At 42.9% G+C, this 19,009-nt stretch overlaps 1 protein-coding gene across 1 annotated transcript; it reads right to left on the reverse strand.

Moving 5' to 3' along the window:
* Nucleotides 1–147: 147 nt before the first annotated feature.
* gga1 (golgi-associated, gamma adaptin ear containing, ARF binding protein 1) lies at nt 148–18,843 on the reverse strand. The gene is made up of 17 exons (XM_076292282.1): nt 18,787–18,843; nt 17,692–17,776; nt 17,201–17,276; nt 16,309–16,407; nt 15,631–15,754; nt 15,049–15,149; nt 9,179–9,259; nt 8,595–8,729; nt 6,949–7,030; nt 6,536–6,646; nt 6,069–6,206; nt 5,800–5,876; nt 5,349–5,545; nt 4,570–4,808; nt 4,197–4,366; nt 3,257–3,367; nt 148–2,149 (listed from the first exon to the last, which is right to left on the reverse strand). Exons 1-17 carry the CDS (start codon nt 18,827–18,829, stop codon nt 2,039–2,041), a joined length of 1,980 nt encoding a protein of 659 aa, XP_076148397.1. The 5' UTR covers nt 18,830–18,843; the 3' UTR covers nt 148–2,038.
* Nucleotides 18,844–19,009: the final 166 nt, after the last annotated feature.

The following is a 19,009-nucleotide window of genomic DNA, read 5'->3' on the forward strand; positions in this document are numbered from 1 at the left end:
TTGAGTAGCAATTTTGTACGTTCCTATGTTAAAACCTATAACTACAGAATGCCAGTTCAATAACAGAAATAAGAGGAAGGATAGGACCATCCAGACAATTCTAAAGTCCAAGAAAAGGTTTTCGTTCTCCACCTGAAGCTTGCATCCATAGAACACAACACTGCTTGTTTTAAACCCCCGAGAAAAAGAATAACTTTTATTTCCCTTAAATACATATTTGCACTACATTCTCTCCATTTTCCCTCCATAATGATTTTGCATCTTTGTATTTCTTTGTATTCTTTTTTGGCAAATGTACATAATTGCGATACCGATACTATTTACAAAATCAGATCAGTTAATGAAATGTTGAGGAAGGGCAATGAAGTGAGCAAGTAGCATGAGCATTAGGGGGTATGTGGGGTGGGGGGGTAATGATGCAGGTGGGCAGACGGGGGTATTGGGAATGTGTTTTGGAGACTGAGGATGCCACGTTTGCCATGGCAGTCAGCTCGGCCTTCCTCAAGCGCAAGCCATTCAGCTCCCACTAGCTGAGCGGGTATGAGGCTCAGCTTCTGAGTCCGGTCTCTCCTGGAGGGACGTCATTGATTCATAGCCTCCCCAGGCCTGGGGGCACAGGCTCAACCACACTGGGGTAAGCAAGGGGGGGGAGGATCCAAGGAGGCAGCACAGGTGGAGAATGGTGAGAGTTCCAACTGTGTTAACCGTCTTCTATTCTTCATGACCTCACAAGTTAACACACAAATTGCTTCCAAATAACTCCCTGTCCCTGGTGCACTCTATGGTTAGTGTGAACACAATTAATTTACCAAGCAGAAACAAACAAACAAACAAACAAACCAAAAAAACATTCGCAAACAGCTCTCTTCAAAATGGAATTCCAAACTTAAAAGACTAATGTAAGACATGTATCTCTACACAGCTTTTAAAAAAAAAAAAGAATAATAAAAGAAACAGAACAAGACTGGAACTAGAAACGCAAAAGAAACGTGTCAGCTCAGGCACATACGGTAGATTTTCAAACAAGAATTCAGCATCGACAGCTTGCCTGGTGGAACCCCCAAACCAGGGCTCCCTTTGGGTGTCTACAGCAGTCAACAAGGGAAGTGCAGACGGCTCAGGACCGCGGACACAAATAGTCTGCACGGTTCCCCCTTTTAAGGTTCCTTCTAAAGACCAGGTGAGCTCCAACTGTGTGTTGTCTAGAGTGAATACTACGTAATGTAGTGGAATAAAACAATAAGTCAGTATTTGGGAGGTAATGTGCAAAAGAAAGTGCAACTTCATGTGGAATATCAGACAGAAAAATGTTTAAATAATAGTAAAAAAAAACAGGTGAAAACAATCTGATAAACTTCAAGTCCATGTAAAGGGATAATTTGGATTTCCTTTGTAGAGGACTGGATGCATGTTATAGATCACAGTTAGACACATTATCCGGTTGTGTGGTTTGAGACCTCTACCGGCCCACTGCATGTACCTGCCACTATGCGACTGGTAAAACCGAGACGACTGGACCGACGGCTTCGTTTCATTCTTTCTTTAGTACTTGACCACACAGATGAGTAAATGCTGAACAGAAATGCAAACAGTCCCACACACTCACTCTCTCTCTCTCTCACACACACATACACACAAACACACACACACGCACACACACACACAAATACATGCACACACACACCTGACGTTCTGTTTAAAAAGGCCCAACTTACTTGCTTGGAAGTCATAGCAACGGGGTTGTTGTTGTAGTTGGTTACATTTGCACACAGCTAAATCAAGTACAGTGTTCAAGCAGAGGGACATGGCTGATTTCATAACCGTCAATCCTTGGAATGAGAAATAAAGAAAGAGACACACTAGACAGAATCAGACAGGTAGGCAAGAAGCAGAGCTAGAAGACTGCAGTGGGCAATGAGAACGGACTGCAGTTTCAAAAAGCAGGACCATTGACAGGAATATTGTATCGAGTTCACACGATCGGGCAAGGGTAGTAGGAAGCAGAACGGGTCATCAAACAGGAAGCTGGTCCGTTTTCCTAAAGGTTCCCCCAGTTCTCTGGGGGTGGGAACTGTTCAACGTCCCCAGACTCATCATGTGATTCCTCTCCAAGATCAAAGGTGAGCTTGTACCGCAATCGTACTTTCTCCTGCAAGAGAAAAAAAAACAGAAGAATCACTGTAAACACATTCAAGATGATGCCCGTGCATTCTGTTACATCTGACAACTGATAAGTGTGCGCTGTGAATTTACTTGGGTATTGCTGTGGAAATTCACTCTATACATCTTTAGTCAGAGGCACTCCACAGCATTTTTTTACTCCCACCTTTTCAAGGGACTTAGCTCTGAATAAAACATAGCTTTTTAAATACTGCTCAGTGTCTACATGACTCATAGCATAGAAAGTTGCTGTTGAGTGGTGAGGCCAGTCAGACTGGCTCAAGGTCACTCAGCACCTGGGTAGCAGACTGGCTCAAGGTCACTCAGCACCTCGGTTGTTTTCTACAACTCAAAGGGACAGTCTGGCAAAGATAAGAGGCACCTGGGCCATAATCTCCAGTACAGGTATTATAGAGGTGTATATATATATATATATATATATATATATTATATATATATATATATATATATATATATATATATATATATATATATATATATATATATACACACACACACAAACAGTACAGGCCAAAAGTTTGGACACGCCTTCTCATTCCATGCGTTTCCTTTATTTTCATGACTATTTACATTGTAGATTCATCAAAACTATTAATAAACACATGTGGAATTATGTACTTAACAAAAGAGTGTGAAATAACTGAAAACATGTCTTATATTCTAGTTTCTTCAAAGTTGCTATTTTTTTTATTTTATTTCATACCATATTCAGCAAGCCATAACTTCACAAATATTCATCTGTGGGCCAAACAACTTTGCATTCATTCATAGTTTTGAGGCCTTCAGTGAGAATCTACAATGTAAATAGTCATGAAAAGGTGTATTACAAAAGATATATACGGTATGTTTTTTGATGCGACTTATGATCCGGAGCGACTTATAGTCCGGAAAATACGGTGTATAGAGTTGCATTAAAACAGGTAAACATAACAAGAAGCTGCCACAGGACAAATTAGCTCTAGCATATAAGGCACATAAATATTTCCTCATTCATGAATGATGGCCTGGAAAGGTGGGTCAGGAGCTGGACAGTCAAGGTACCCTGTGGCGTGTGAGCCTTCGCTCTGCCGCTTACCTTGTGAGGGTTGGCCAGCAGCAGGACTTGGGTGATGGCGGCGGGGGGGAGGATGGGGTTGAAGGCCGGCAGCTCCGTGCCGGACGGAGGCTGTAGCTTCACCCGCATAGTCTGTGGCACGGGGGGAGGGAGAGGGAGGGAGCGAGAGAGAGAGAGAGAGAGAGAGAGAGAGACAGGGAGAGTGAGAGAACACTCATGAACACATGGGTCCCCATCATACCCTCCCAAAATTCCACTTAAAAAGAAGTGATGTTATTTTTATTTTTAAAGGAAGTACTGTTCCTGGAAATAGTGGTTCAGTAAAGGTATGATTGAAAGAGGATGTGTTTGGATAGAATTTGTTAAGAATTCAATGTATCAGCTTAAAGGGTAACTCCAGAGTAAAAACAACCTAGGGTATATTTACGTTGCTATTTTATACCACTAACAATGCTCAAAATATAATTACACTACTGTGGTAGTGTGATGAGGGTTTCTACAGACAAACCAAAGTATTGTAAACTTTGAAAGGGTACAGAGAGGTTATAACAAGACCTGTAACTGTAGGAAGAAAATGTGTTCCTGGTCTGGTATTGTCAAATCAGCGGGCTCGTTTGATCGAAACAGCGCTACGCAGATCTGCTTAAGAAATGTTTGTATTGAAAGATTCCGTCAGATCTGCAAGGTCGAACGGGCTCGCTGATTTGACGATACGCTACGACGATAAGTTTAATTTCACTGCTGGCTTTGGAAATCGCATGTGAACCAAGGATATCCAGACCAATTCTCAATCTTTCCGCCTAGACTGCTACACTGCCGTACACACCAATTTGTTCGGGTAGTCAGACTCAAACTCACTGCACAAATTCAAAATGTCACAGCTTGTGGATTGTTAACCTCAGACTAGAGCGCTGAGCTTTGCACTGGTGTAGAGAGAGCGTCTGTGGGGACAGCTCCGTACCTTGGGGACGGCCGACTGCAAGCGAATGTTGGTGATGGGTATGGGGGCGGAGGACAGCATGGAGATGATGACCACCAGCACGTCCGGCCGTGACGGGGGACAGTCCCGCGCGTAGTGGAACAGCACCCGCAAACTGTGTTTGTCAAATATCGTCACGGGCAACATGCTACCTAAAAATGTACAGATAAGAAAGGAGGGAAGGAGAGAGGGAGAGAGCATCATGGCACAGTAAGGTTTAGAGGTACACGGAATAATACACTCAATTTATTTTTATCACTCTCAAATGTCAATCCTTATATCCCATTTTAACTCCTATGGCCAGGCAACTGACCCTTCTTTCACAACTCACAACCCTTTAGATAGATCATCTTACTAGGTTTGATGGACTCCAAGGGTACATTCACGTCAGCTAAGGAGATGGCATTCGGGGGAGTGCTCGTGCCAGAGGTCAGGTCTAGCGAGGGAGCGCCGAGGCCGGGCTGGGTGTCCAGGAGCGTCTCTGGCTGGTCCGAGGTCAGGGTCAGGACGGGGCTGGGCGTTGGGCTGGGGTTCGTGGTCGTCTTGGTCTGAAGGTCGCGCAGAGTGGGCTTGGAGTGAGACTGAAGTTTGTCCCTTTCGGAAATCAAAAAAAGAAGAAAAAAACATCCATTAACTCATTTTATTTAAAATAAATACATAATAAAAACACATAAATACATATACATATGAAATATACAAATATTCTAATTCTAAGCACACTAACACACCTAACTGAGAACATCTGCAGTAAGCTGCTCATCTTGTGGAGAAATCCAGTAACTCTAAACACGCAAATATTCATTTGAGAGCATACTTTGTAGTTTGTAGCCCTAATCTCATCAGTCCCTCACAAACACCTGCAAGGCTTGGTTAGCTGCATTTGGTGAAACATCTTAAGGCTTAAGTTGAGGCTACTAACTACCAACTTCCAAACTAAATCACAGCCAAGACAAAGGGTCTTGTTAATTACCACAAAGACTAGACAGAGTCATCCCTGCTCTAGGATCACAGATAAACATGAATTGGCACTCACAGCTAACTCACAGCATTTTGTCTGTCAACTAATGAGCATTTTCCCTATCAAATAAACAAATAGATGAAATGAAATGACAACAGGTAAACATGAGTGGTTACCATTTGACCTGCTGGCTCTCGGGGGGAAGGGACTGCTGCATCAGCGTCTTGCCCAGCAGGTCCAGCTCATCCAGGGCCTTGGTGGTAGGTGGAGCGCCGCTAACTGGGACTGCAGGTGCCGCAGGTGCTGCCGTCACCGAGGGCAACAGCACCGCTGCAGGTGCGACTGGAGCAGGTGGGTCGACACTATCAGAAGACTGAAGAACGAAAGGTAATGTATAAATAATTTTGAGTACATTTTCATTCAGCACATTTCAAGTCAAACAATATACTTTCCTGTACAATGTGCAAATGTGTTCCTTTTTTATTACAACAAAATAGCACACTCATTACAGCACTATTTATATAATAAAAATCAGCTGCGTCCTTAAAATGTGTTGCGTGCAACTTTTGCTGCATACTACAGTGTTTGTGAAATGTGCGTTACTGTGGATGCAAGTCCTGTTCTCACCTGAAAAGAGTTCCATGTCGTTGCGTCTCCGGACTGGGAAGCCAGATTAGAGCTTGCAGGGGCCACATCAGTCAACCCTGATCAAACACAAGTGGATAAACCAGTTGTAAAGAAGCAAAAATCAATCGTCCAGCTAAGCGTTCACTCAGCCTAATGCAGTGGAATGTAAACAAAAACATACTGGGACATCCGGTTGCACTCTGACGAATGTCAGCTGCAGTATGGTGTGGGGGGGGTGGGGGGTTCAGACAGAGGTCAGAGGCAGTTACCTAGCGACATGAGCTCATCGTCCAGCAGGCTGATGCCAATTTCCTGTGAAGGGGTGGGCTGAGAGGGGAACTCTGGGACAGTCGGAGCGGAGGGCGAAGTATCAAGGCCTGACAGGTCCAGCAGAGCAGTGCTACTTCCTGCGCGTGGGGCGAAAGAGAAATCACAACATCAAGATCCTCAGGGTCATGACTACTGTTATGAAGGGGGTCAAATGATCTTTGATCCTCAGGGTCATGACTACTGTTATGAAGGGAGTCGAATGATCTTTGATCCTCAGGGTCACTGCTGTTATGAAGGGGGTCAAATGATCTGACAGACACAAAACAAACAGCTACTCCATTGCTTGGTAATTATAATTGGGGATCCATTCAGCAACTGCTTCAAATGAGTGTTTCAGCTCAACAAGCTCCACAACTCAACACAAATCTCAATAGCTGTGGGCGAGCAGGTGAGGTGGGCTCCTGACCTTTGAGCTGAGGCATGGTCGAGCTGTCCCCGTTGACCTCCTCTCCCTTCACAAGCTGCCTGTACAGGTTGATCACCTGGGTGAGGCTGTCGTTGGCCTGCAGGATCTCCGCTGAGGAGGGCAATCAGAGCGGTCAGACACTATCAATCCCTTATCAGTCACCTCATCACAGTGGTCACTCACTAACAATCAACTCATCACGGTATCATTACATAGAAGGGAGTCATCATTACTAATAATAGTACTAATTTTTATATAGTTTCTTGCCATGTCTTGAACTGAATACAAATCCTAATCTTGAAATAAGATCATGTAAGATGTACTACAGTGTTTGACTGAGGTGTTTTTGGCCATGTTTAACAACAGTATTTCACCAGAGTTAACAACATGCTGGTGCTGCTGCTGGTCCATACCTAAGGCCTCGTCGTTGTCCTCTGTGTCACTGGCTAGGCGAAACAGTGTGGGCCTCATTTTCTCACAGCGCTGGTACAAGTCCTACACACACACACACACACACACACACACACACACACACACACTTCATCATTAGGCATACACTTTCATCCTGCTCACAATAACAGATGCATCAACATGGGAATTAACTTTTAACTCTCTTCATAAAACAAAATTTCCCAAAAGATACCAAGTGCACCCATTTAAAAGGTGTTTTTTTTGCATGCATCATCACTCACAAGTTCTAGCTGCTGGTGTACATCAAAGGCCACCTTCTTTATTAGCAAATGGTGACTTTAACAGCGTAACCAAACGAGTCGAGACTCTACAGGAGTGCTTTAACGACGGAGCTGTCTGTGCTTTGATTTCACTGATCACTAATTGTCTGGTGGCTTCACACAGATTATTAGCTAGTTTCCATGGGAACTCTGACCCCAGGGCCACTGTTGAACGTGCCGTGGATGTGAGAGGTGCCGAGGTAATTGGCACTGCTGTGTGTGCAGATGTGTGAGTAGACACAGCAAGTCTACACACAAACAATATCTGTGTGATTTCTGCTTGTGGAAAATGTGTGGGAGCCTCGTGTGTGTGTGTGTGTGTGTGTATATATGTGTGTGAGTGATGTCTATGTAATTTGTGTTTGCATGTGTGCGCTCGTGTGTGTGCGCTCGTGTGTGTGTGTGTGTGTGTGTGTGTGTGTCAGGGTTTCTGTTGTCCGGTAATTACCGGACATTGGCCGGAAAAAAAATGAAATGTCCGACAAAATTCCACCACCACCAGATAAAAAGCAGAAGTGTCGGGCGTATCTGTCGGAATCAGTGACATTGGAAGTGGAGTTGTGGGGGGTGCGGCCGCTCCAAGACACTGTCATTCTCCGTGTACACTGGACATAAAGTGTTCTTTACCCAAAGCATACAGTAGCCTATGCGTTCTCTGTCTATGATCATCTGCAGGGTTAGGGCCTCCTCGACGAGGCGATTACTGGTCCGCGGATAATTTCTGGCACAATTAAACGGTATCATTGAACCGCGGCCGAAAGAAAAAGAACCTAAACATTTCCCAGAATAGGAAACATTTCTTAATGTATTGTTATCAAATAAAGAGGCATAGCATTAGGTGGTGTGGTGTAGTGGTGTGAGCGCTCATTCTTGTGTGTGCGCATCTGTGTAAGTTAAACAGTCACCACTGGAGATAACGTGGGTAGCAGCAACAAACAACGTAGCCTTTTTTAAACAACGAACGAATCGGACTCTTCTATACAGCCTGATTATACCATTCTTTAAGCTACATAGCCTGTCTCCAGTTTTCCTCAATTTGACTAATTAAGAAGGGATAATAGGATATTTGACCGGCATATCATCAAAATGTCCGGAAAACGAAACCTCTGCCGGTCACTTTGACCGGCACCATTTTTTTCTAGCGGAAACTCTGGTGTGTGTGTGTGTGTGTGCGTGTGCGTGTGTGTATAATGTGTGTGCGTTTGTGTGTGCGTGTGTGTAAAATGTGTGTGCTTTTGTGTGTGTCCGTAAAATGTGTGTGTGTGTGTGTGTGTGTGTGTCTAAACTTGTGCCTGTGGCCATCATTATCCCGTGCATGTGCGGCGCACCTTGATGAGCTCCTCGTTGTTCTGGGCACTCTCGTTGCTGTAGTCCCCCAGGAGCTGCGTCAGCAGGCCAACGCTCTCCTTCACCTCCTGGATGGCGTTCACCCGCTTGGACACCTTCTCCATCCGCTTCTGGTCCTGAGCACCGCGGCAACAACGAGTAAACACAAACGTGCGCAAACAGGAAAGGGACACTGATGCAGTCGTCGTTGCTAATGTTTACAGATGCTTTTCATATTGTGACAAAACAAATGATCAGGTCATCATGTTTAATCCTTGGGGTGAAACGCTATTGTGCTAACTGCCACACACAGGGCACAGAAATAAAGAACATCCCGGAACATATGCTGGACAGATTCAATATGGAACAATCAGAGGGGGGGGGGGGGGGGACACACACTCCTACTTGACGACAGGACAACAATGTGACTTTTGACAAAGACTAGAGCACAACAATGAACACACACACACACCCACACACACACACCCACACACACACACGGACACATGCACACGGACGCACACCTGTGCACAAACACACAGCGCAGGGGACAGAGAGAGAGCAAGCAGTAGCTATAGGCACTCACTTCCTGCACCATTTCCTTGATGAGTTTGTTGGCGGCCCGCAGGTCCTCGGGGTGAGTGCTGTTCAGCAGGCGCGCCAGCATCTACAGACACGGGGGGAAGGAAGAAGGAAATGAGAAGGGCACAGGAACAACCGGGGGGGGGGGGGGGGAAATGAGACTTGGTGACCTCATTTCAGCACAAGAATAGCTTTAAATCACGGCCTTGAACTTAGAGCGGGACCACAGCACACAGCGGTACTGGAAGCAGTTGTAAGCGATTTCAAATCCGTAACCCTGTGTCAAATTCAGCTAATGTCTCCTCATGTACTGTCCATTCCGTGAGTACACTGTAAAAAAAAAAACCTAGTCTTCGTACACAGCCCTGGCTCCAGGAACTGGCAACAAAAAAAGTGGAGCGAGCCTGTCCCCCAGACCATAACAAAACTGTTCCAGCCAGTCTCTGCAAAGGGGGGACAGGAGAGAGGAGGGTTGAGCTCACTCTCCGGTGTTTTGTTGTTAGGAGTGCGGTTCAAACATCAACAAACAAGACATCATCCAAAGTCGCCTTACAACATTTTTAAAAGACAACCACTCTGCCTCAGAGGTTGGTATCTCTTATAACCGTCCCATTGGTACCGCTCATGTTTACTAATTATTTCAGCCTGTTGTTACACCGATATTTCAGCCTTTTTTGCACTTATTGACAGTGACTAAGTTTATTAACACAGACACTGTATTTGCCTGTTTGAATTGATGAATAATGTACCCTCACCAATGTAACCTGTATGACAGGAGAGAGCAGTGTTCGAAATCAGATAGGCCTGCATTTTTTGAGCATACGTCATGCCAAAAACATCTTAATGCCAAACTGAGAATACCATGCTTTGTTCAACAGAAATGTTAAATGAAAACTGATTTTCTAAAGCCTGACAAAAGGCATGAGTCCGTAGTAGTGGTCACGATACCGAAATTATGACTACGATACGATACCTGCCATAAATATCACGATGCTCGATACTGAAACGATACTAAGGCGAAATCCTAAGATATCTGGAAAAGAAAGGACTCATACCTCCTCCAAGTGTATTGAGTCATTTGTGTTGAATTCGGTGCACTTTTGTAGTGTGCAGGTCAATTCTGGGTTCTAAACTTCTAAACTTACTACATAATTATTATTTTTTATAGTCAGTAAAATAGTAGACCTGTGTGATTAAATTCTTTATTGTTTTGAAAATGTGAGGATAGTCTTCTTTGCGCCCAGTGTGCAAGTACAACGTTCCAACCACCCAGGTCTTCGTCAGATAGGCCTACACCTAGCCTAGAAATCTAGACGCACCCTAGCGGCGGCAAATTAATTTGCTCAGCTTGTACGTCTAGTATCGAACCATAGGAATTTCTATTGGCTTAACACCGTGGATGACGGCCAATCACAGCGCTCTATTTCGTTAGAGAGTCTTAAGGCGGGCTTAACAGGATAACGACATCCTGCGACCGTGAACAACAAGGAAGGTGGCTATGGCAAACGAAGAGCGGTTGTTTGAATTGGCGTTGGCGTCAACTTTGGAGGAGTTGGACTTGTGCTTTTCTTTGAAAGTAGATCAACACAATGCACTTAAGTCATTCCTTTCGAAGAAGGATGTATTTGCCGTTTTGCCGACCGGATACGGATATGGTCGTAGCGCTGGCCTATTGCATGCCTAGGCAGTTTGAAAGACAATTCTCTGCCCGCCCCTTGGATTAAGCGAGGTGAATGATTCGATGCCAGACTATACATGTCAATGATATAGGATGGCCCGCCAGGCTAGCCTACACCTTTACCTGTTGCAATATATCTGTGTGCATTCCTACATTACATCTATTTCTTTGATAACATGATTTGCTACCACGTAACAATAAGCCGCTATTATTATTAGGACTTAACACGCTTTGGTGGTTATATATGCTGTGGGCTTTAATTAGCGCATTTCGGGTGGCCTATCCTACATCTGGGCAATAATTATTGAACAAATTGCAGTCTACATGCCATGACAAATATTACCAGTAGTACTGACCGAACATGAAATAGATTGAACGATACCCGGGGCACCGAAACACCGGGGCACATGAAATTTGGTGGGTATGTAGCCCCACTAGACTTTTACGGAAAAATTTCGTTTGGTCCCCGGGGGCCACTCCCTTCAGCGCTGGGCCCCCAGATACCCAAAAAATGCAGTTTTTCCTAAATAACTACCTGAACCGTGGCACCGAGGATGACGAAATTTTTATGGTATGTTGGTGTCAAGGGCCCACATCAACCTAGCCCATAATCACTCATTTGTGATTTGCAACCCCCCCGGTAAAAAATGAAAATGCAATATCATTCTGCTTTAATCGCCCCTCTCTTCAGTAAAGACATTCAGAACTGCACCAAATGTTATGTGTATGATTAACCGGACATTCTCTGGGGGTATGCCAAGTTTCGTAGAATTTCATCCATGGGGGGGGGGGGTCTAAAAAATTAAGTTATGTGTATATTTAGTGACTGTACACTCATTGGCCTGTAGATGGTGGTGCACACATATACACACGCACACACACACACAGGCTCGTATACCATCAGTATCGGCAATTAGAACGGCCGATACATAATTACAAATTCAGTAGAATTAAAGGAAAACCAAATATTCATCATAATAATAATTTGGCTGCATTTCCAGTATTGGCGTCACGTAGTCGTTTGTCCACTAGATGGCGCATCGTTGCAGTGAGACGTAATTTTGTTGGAAGTTAATCTAAAGTGGGTTGGAAAGACACTACGCTTCCTACAAGGACAAGACTGTAGGCTACAGTAGTTTACCACAGAGAACGTCTAAGGGTAGGATGATTTCTGCATGACATGTAATTCCCATTTCCTCTTGAAGCCGAAATAAATCTGAGAATGTTTATCGGACATGCTTGTTTTTTACTGCAGGTAGGCTACGTTAATCCTATCAATAGCAGAACGTAGGTAAAATAATGTTACCGTTAGCATGGTTGAGTGATGGTGGCCAATTTGATTATTGATGTATTTGTAGAAAACCATAAATGCGTTTATAGGCTACCAAGCAAATCGATAACAGCACTAATTGTATCTTTCGACTGTCATCTCATTTGCTTATGACCATAACCTAGGCTACTAACAGGAGCTAAGTGAGTTAGCCACAACACGTTCGCTACGTGATGGTTTTTCAATGGAAAATATATAGGCTACCTGAAAGATAACCTCTATGATGCATCCTAAACACCGGGCTGGGACATTGGGACAAGGTCTCAAAAAGCATCTGAGTCAACGTTCAATCCCAAACACCCATATAGGCTACTTCAATCCTCTATTTTCAAAGGTGATTCAAGTAAGGAAGAGCATGGCTCAAAGTAAAGTAACTGAAACTACATAAATTCGTCAAATTGAATAATTTGTGTCAACTCGCCGCAATGTAGATTTATTAACGCACCCGATGATCTACATCTCCATTTAAACCAGATGTTTTAGAGCGCACGTTGAGATGTATTCAGGGCTGTACCTACACATATTTGTTGCACGTGCTACAAAAATCATTCTTTGCGATGGATGATTTAGTACCAACGTTACACCGGTCAGATACAGTTTTGCCTATGGCTATTCCGTGAGACTGAGGCGCTTTTTGTTTGTTCGAAGTGCGTGTTTAGGGTGTGAGAGGGGAGTCGATGTGCTTTGATTCCAGCTTGGTAGTTGTAGTCTATGTGATTAAAAAACACGTGTGTGTGAAGTATCCAAACAATGATAACGCTTTCATTATGGCTGCTTTAGCCACAGACCTTGAGCTACTGTACAGTGGGTTGGGTTCCATTTAGAAGTGTCTACTTCATTCGCCCTTTCCGTGATTCGCCAAGAGGTGGCAGCTTGATACTGTAAGGTGTAAGCCATTGGTTCCAAAGGAGATTTTATTTGGGTCGCCAGCATAGCCTAGTGACAAGTGTTGTGTAATAGGCCTAGCATAGGGCCTACCTTATATAGCTTATAGTTTGTTAACAGTCACGGTTTTGTCATAACTCCCTCTATGCATTTTTGCATTTAGAATAGCTCTGAAACCGGGGGGCGAACACGTCGCGGGGGGGTGGGGGGGGCAGTGCGTGGATATCTCAATCGCAAAATTAAACAATATTTCTATCGGGCGCATATAGGCTGGGTGAAAATCAAAAGATTGCGTCAAAAGATTGAGCTTAACCATGGACCTCATAGTTGCAAAATGCAAGGGAACATGAATCAGCATATTATTTGCACAAACAATAACGGACAGTAGCTCTTCAACTTTGCCCGTTAAAATGTGTATGAACAGTCTTGCAACGCATTTCATGAAGGCCCTTTTGGACATGTCAGTTATTTGCACCACTGGGTAAAACGGCATTTTGTTTTAGACTACTGGTATTTAATTTGTGCATTGACAATAAAGCTGAATATCATTTGAACTAGATGACTAAATTTATGCATATGTGGAAGAAGAAACATTCACAAAAATCCATGACATTCTTGATAGCTGTTGAAAACTGCATGGAACTGACAGGGATTGTTTTGTTTAATAATAAATAAATAAATACATTATGCTGCTACCTTCTGCTTTTCCCAAATACAATGTAGCCTACAGGTGTACCTTTCATCAGTCCAGTTGCAATGGATGGACTGTGATGAACTGCCCTACTTGTGATTGTTTAGAGATTTTAAAGGTTTTATAACAATGCTACAAATTTTTTGGCCCAGAAACAAATCTATTCACCTTTGCAGCGCCAGTAGGCTATTTTGTGTGCGGAATGTGTGCAAACACACATTCCAAACAAGCATACACAAAAGTTTCAAGAGTGGGGGATGGAGTAGAAGATGGAGACAAATTCATTAATATGATTTATTTTCGCAGAATGGATGTACAGGACTGAGCGGCGGTCATATTTTGTACCGCTATGCGGTACATCTAGTTTTAATAAAGTATCGATTCTAAAAACGTCGGAAATCGTATCGTTTTTTGCGTGAAGGCATCGTGATACCTTTTTAGTATCGATACACCGTGCAACACTAGTCCGTAGATATCTATCCCCTGTGGATAGGACATATCTCATTTTTCAGATGGTTGGCTTACTGGACCTTGTGTGTAATTCTAGATTAATGGTCAGGTCTATCATCAGTGAAGGGAGGAGAAAGGAAACTGGTCCAAATGTCACATTGTATCAAATGTCACGTTATCAATCTTCCATGATAAAATTATCCATGGATTCATTGAGCTTCAACTCTACAGGGAGACTGATAATATAATATAATATAATATAATATAATATAATATAAGCAATTGCTTTTCAGCTCAGTCCCACAATATGGCACTGAAGACCAGGGTAAGACGTTTACATATACATCTTTCCACAAAACGTTTACTATCTTTAGAAACTTGAACTAGAACAAGTCACAGTTTCATTTTGCATGAGGTCTAAAAGAAACTACCGGTAATCTATCTAATGAATCTAGAGGATCATATTTTGAGGTGTGTTTTTGTAAACCACTATGTCGTCAAACTCCTTTTGATAGTGTATGGTCACACGGAGGACAGATAAACACACCTCCTTACTGCTGATTCACGTGATTCCCAAAACTGCTAGCAAATTCAAAGTCTTCCCTCGTTGCCACTACTTTTCTGCTTTCTGTGGCCTATGCCCAAAGTTTGGCGGTAGGCGTAAGTAAGTAAGTAACAATCCAACTTTATCTAATTCAAATTAGAAAAGTCACAATAAATGTTTTCAGGTTAACACTACACTGTTTTTTAAATGAATGAGTTATGTAAGCCACCACAAACACAGAGCAATCAAACAAACAAATATTTGACTCCAAACCTGTTATATTGTGTTTTATTTACCTTTGACTTCTCCTCATCCTCAAAGATAGCGTTCTTGGGTCGGGGTGGCGGTATTGGGAGGGATCTATCATCAGGAAGTGCCGGGTCCTGCTTCACAATGCCTGGACAGGAAAATGAGTTTCCATCTACTTAAAGCTCGCTGATATCATGTCTATATTTTCTACACGCCAGCCATTCACCAATGGGGCTTCCCATTTTCTTATGTTGAATATACAGATACATACATAGACCCACATGTATATGTGCACATACACTACACAAACATGCATTGAAATACTTCAATCGTGTTACACAATTCTAGCAACCTAAAGGTGTTTTATACAATCCCCCCCCCCCCCCCCCCCCCATCTAATGCAGATGTAAATTTGTGTCTGTTCAGCTGCACACACACATCTTGAATTTCCCCTTGGGGATCAATTAAGTATATATCTACCTACCTCTCTGGCCGCTATCCACACACACACACATACACACACATACACACTCTGCTGTGCTGGCCTTCTTCCCCAGACATTCAACTGCACATAAGCTGCTCCTCTTATCTTTCCTCCTCTCAGTTAACTACCGTAGCGATAAGCTCACCTTGCTTCTTCAGCATCTGATAAGCATCTGAGATTTTGGTTTCCTCTGGTAGCACCAAGGTCCAGTTGTACATGACCTCCAGCACTTTCTTCTTCACTGCCTCAGGGGCACGGGAACCTAAATACTAAACAACATTTGAAAACAAAAGAGAAGAGTTCAGACAACAGTACAGAACAATACACAGACTAAGACCAAACAGCACAGACAAAAGACCAAATAGCTCAGACACTGCTAAATGCGACACTGTATCTTTCTGTCATTTGATATCCACCATTTCCTTGACTAGGACTCCAACTGAGCTGAGTCATAACAGAAGAGCCTTTTCAAATGAAGAAACAAATTCCTTTCCAGACACAAATCCTCCTCAACAGGAATTTAAAAAGAGTTATGGCACGATGACATGACATGACTGATGCAGGGTGTTTAAACCAAATAAGATAAGAGGCAGCACATTTAGTGCATGAACTTTCTGACCTAATGCTCAACGTTCTAGTAAGCTCAACTGCAGAGCCAAGTGCTTTAAGCAGTAAAAACCCACAACCCATACAGATGATACAACACTCATGATATGGTATGACAACTGTTGCTGACATCTGTAAACCTAAACCCCTCTGTGCATGGGGCGTATCTTCTGTACACCGTCTACACTACAAAGAGGATGCAGGTTGCGGCGAGTACCTTGGGAGAGACTACTTTGATGAGTTCGTTCAGGAACCGGAACTTCCCCACCTCGCTGTGGAACCGTTTCCCACAGCTCTTCATGCATGTTTCTAGAACCTATAAGAATAAAGTTCTGGATTTAGAAGTCTATTCTGGAATGTCTTTGACCTTGCTGCTTTAAACACATGACTTGTCATAGATATGGGACCACCTTCAAAGACAAAGACTATGAACTGACAGAGCATTTACACAACTTCTTTCTTTTTAACGGTGTCTCATGTTAAGTTATAACTCAATAATAACTATAATCGAACCACTGCAAATTGGGGTTTGTAAGCTTGAAACACTGCAAATGATAACAATAGCTGTAGTACTAGAATGCAAAGTGCTGAACAATACCTACTTATAAACTAGGCTAGCATACAATTACTTAATCAAAAAGAACAAAGAAGGAAGTGTAAAGCACCATACACTAAGGGCAATTTGAATGAAATACTCAAAAGACAATAAGGGGGGGGGGGGGGGGCACCAACACAAAAACAAATAACACACACAAGCATCTACTTATGAGCCAAAACTGTTCATACTGGTAGTTAATAAGAAACATAGAAACATGCTTTTCAAAATGTGCTGAGAGACTCTACGAGCCTAAAATAACTCTGACCAATTCAGCACATAACTAAAACTGGACATTCCACATTTTAGTTGAGCCGCACGGTTGAGTCACAACTCATATCACTTCCGCCACAGGGGCAGTAAGTTCTTATTGGGTAAGGTATTGGGTTAGCCTAATCCCCATCTTTAAAAAAAAAAAGACAAAATCTTGATTTGACCTAATAGAGGTCCTGAATAGAGAGGTAATCAATCAAACATGGCTGCTCTGTTGCCAAGTCCAGCCTTGAACTCCTACCATTAGTGCCTGCATGGCTTCCCACTCCTGGGGCGACTGGATCTTGTGAGCCAGAAGCCTGGTGGCCAGCTGAGGACTGTAGAGACGCAAAGGACATTGGGTAATGAGCAGGTCTGAGGCTGCACTATATCGCTTGTGAATTATACTACAGTCAAAATTTTTACTTTTTTAAATCACAAATAAGCCACTTTAAATACCCTTTTAGACTTGCTGTACGTAAAGAGAAGAGTCTCCACAGCATTTGACAGAGAGGACTCTAATAAAACTTTAAACGGCTTGATGACAATCTAGGTCGTTTCCTTGCCTGTGGCCTTATACAAATAATTCTGCACTGTATGTGAAACAGATTATGGCATTCACTAATTACTTACAAAGGCATTAGGACAGATACTAAAAAATGCATGTCACTATGACAACTGTGGCCATTTTCTACCTGGCAGCTTCCTCAAAAGGCTGAAATAGTGCTTGCCCTGAACATTATGTCGACTCACCCGTCAGGTTCATTGTTCAGTCGTTCACAGAAGGCTTGAATGCTATCCCAGTCTGTCTCTCTGTTGAGTGGGTTGGTAGCTTTGTCTAAAATGGTGATACATCAGACATAGAATAGCATAAAATTATATATGTGAAACGAGTAACGTGCAGGGTGAGGAGCAGGTGATTCAACATGGGAAAAAGGCTATATTTTCACGCAGTCAACTGGCTTGTATTTGTACTGTGCAGTACTCAAAAATCTGTTGGTTACACGTTGTGAGCTCCTGTGAGCAATTTCCAGATATTAGCAGTGTAGCAAAAATGGTCATACTGTGCTCTCAAGAGTTTAACAGCGGTACCACAGACTATCAAGAATAAAAAGAATAGTGACAAAGGGAATATGGTCAAGCTATTGCAAAAAGTAAATGTTTAGGTATTGAAACATTTTGAAGAGCTCTTAGCAAATGTAACCATAATGATGACGACTTTGAAGACATGGAAATGACATCTTTAATCTACAGCTTAAATGCTTCATTCAAGATCCTCATATCAGCACACGATAACATTATACCATTTCCGTCACACAGTTTAACAATTAACGTTAGTGATGTATTTTCAACCCATTTTGATCATTAGCCATCCTGTTAGCATTTTCACGTCAACTTTAGCTACAAGTGACTCCTCCCAATTCTCCACACTGACACATAAGCTAGACACAAGCTAAGCATCTAATGTTAGCTAAAATGCTAGCTGCCCTCCACGATTACTTGCAACGGACTAACTCGTACTGCTTGAGGAATATCCTCCAATATAAATTAGTAGACATTCTCAACAAAGTCCATTTCATCCCTTGATAACATGCTACAAAACGAAAGACCCATGAATTTAATTTGCGGATAAGGTCTGGTTTTGTTTGACAACACAGCTCGCTAGCGTACCGATGAATGTAACTTAGCACTTTCAGGTTGCTTGTCACTACCTATATGGAGGAAGTAACCTGTCAATAGAAAGACTAATACAGGCACAATACAGCCCTAACGTGGCGGTAAAGTTGATGCCAACCATGAAACAAGTTTTTTGTGCCATTGCAAGGCTAAAAACTCCGTATGACTCACTGATGCGAGACTCCAAGCTCCCCTCGTCTGGCGGCGCCGCCATCTTTCGGGGATTCCTTCGGCTGACGGACAGTCTCGCGATGATTGTTGTACTTACGCAATGGTTTTCATGAACTTTCTTTGGGTGATGGAAAATAAGTTAATATAAAGGATATATTCTAATCTATACGTTGATAATGAGACATGTTCTGAAGAATATAGTTCTTAGTCCTAGTGAAAATCC

Source organism: Alosa pseudoharengus, unplaced genomic scaffold (assembly GCF_046254945.1).
Source record: "Alosa pseudoharengus isolate Yale_2024_CS ecotype anadromous, Long Island Sound unplaced genomic scaffold, YU_APseudo_1.1 YU_APseudo_1.1_scf_1, whole genome shotgun sequence".
NCBI classification, from domain to species: Eukaryota; Metazoa; Chordata; class Actinopteri; order Clupeiformes; family Clupeidae; genus Alosa; species Alosa pseudoharengus.

Coding starts and splice junctions, on each gene's coding strand:
- gga1 (XM_076292282.1), bottom strand. CDS start 18,829: ATGGCGGCGCCGCCAGACGAGGGGAGCTTGGAGTCTCGCATCA. Junction 8,730..9,178: donor TCAAGGAAATGGTGCAGGAA/GTGAGTGCCTAT, acceptor CGCGGTGCTCAG/GACCAGAAGCGGATGGAGAA. Junction 2,150..3,256: donor TGCTGGCCAACCCTCACAAG/GTAAGCGGCAGA, acceptor TTTCTCTTGCAG/GAGAAAGTACGATTGCGGTA.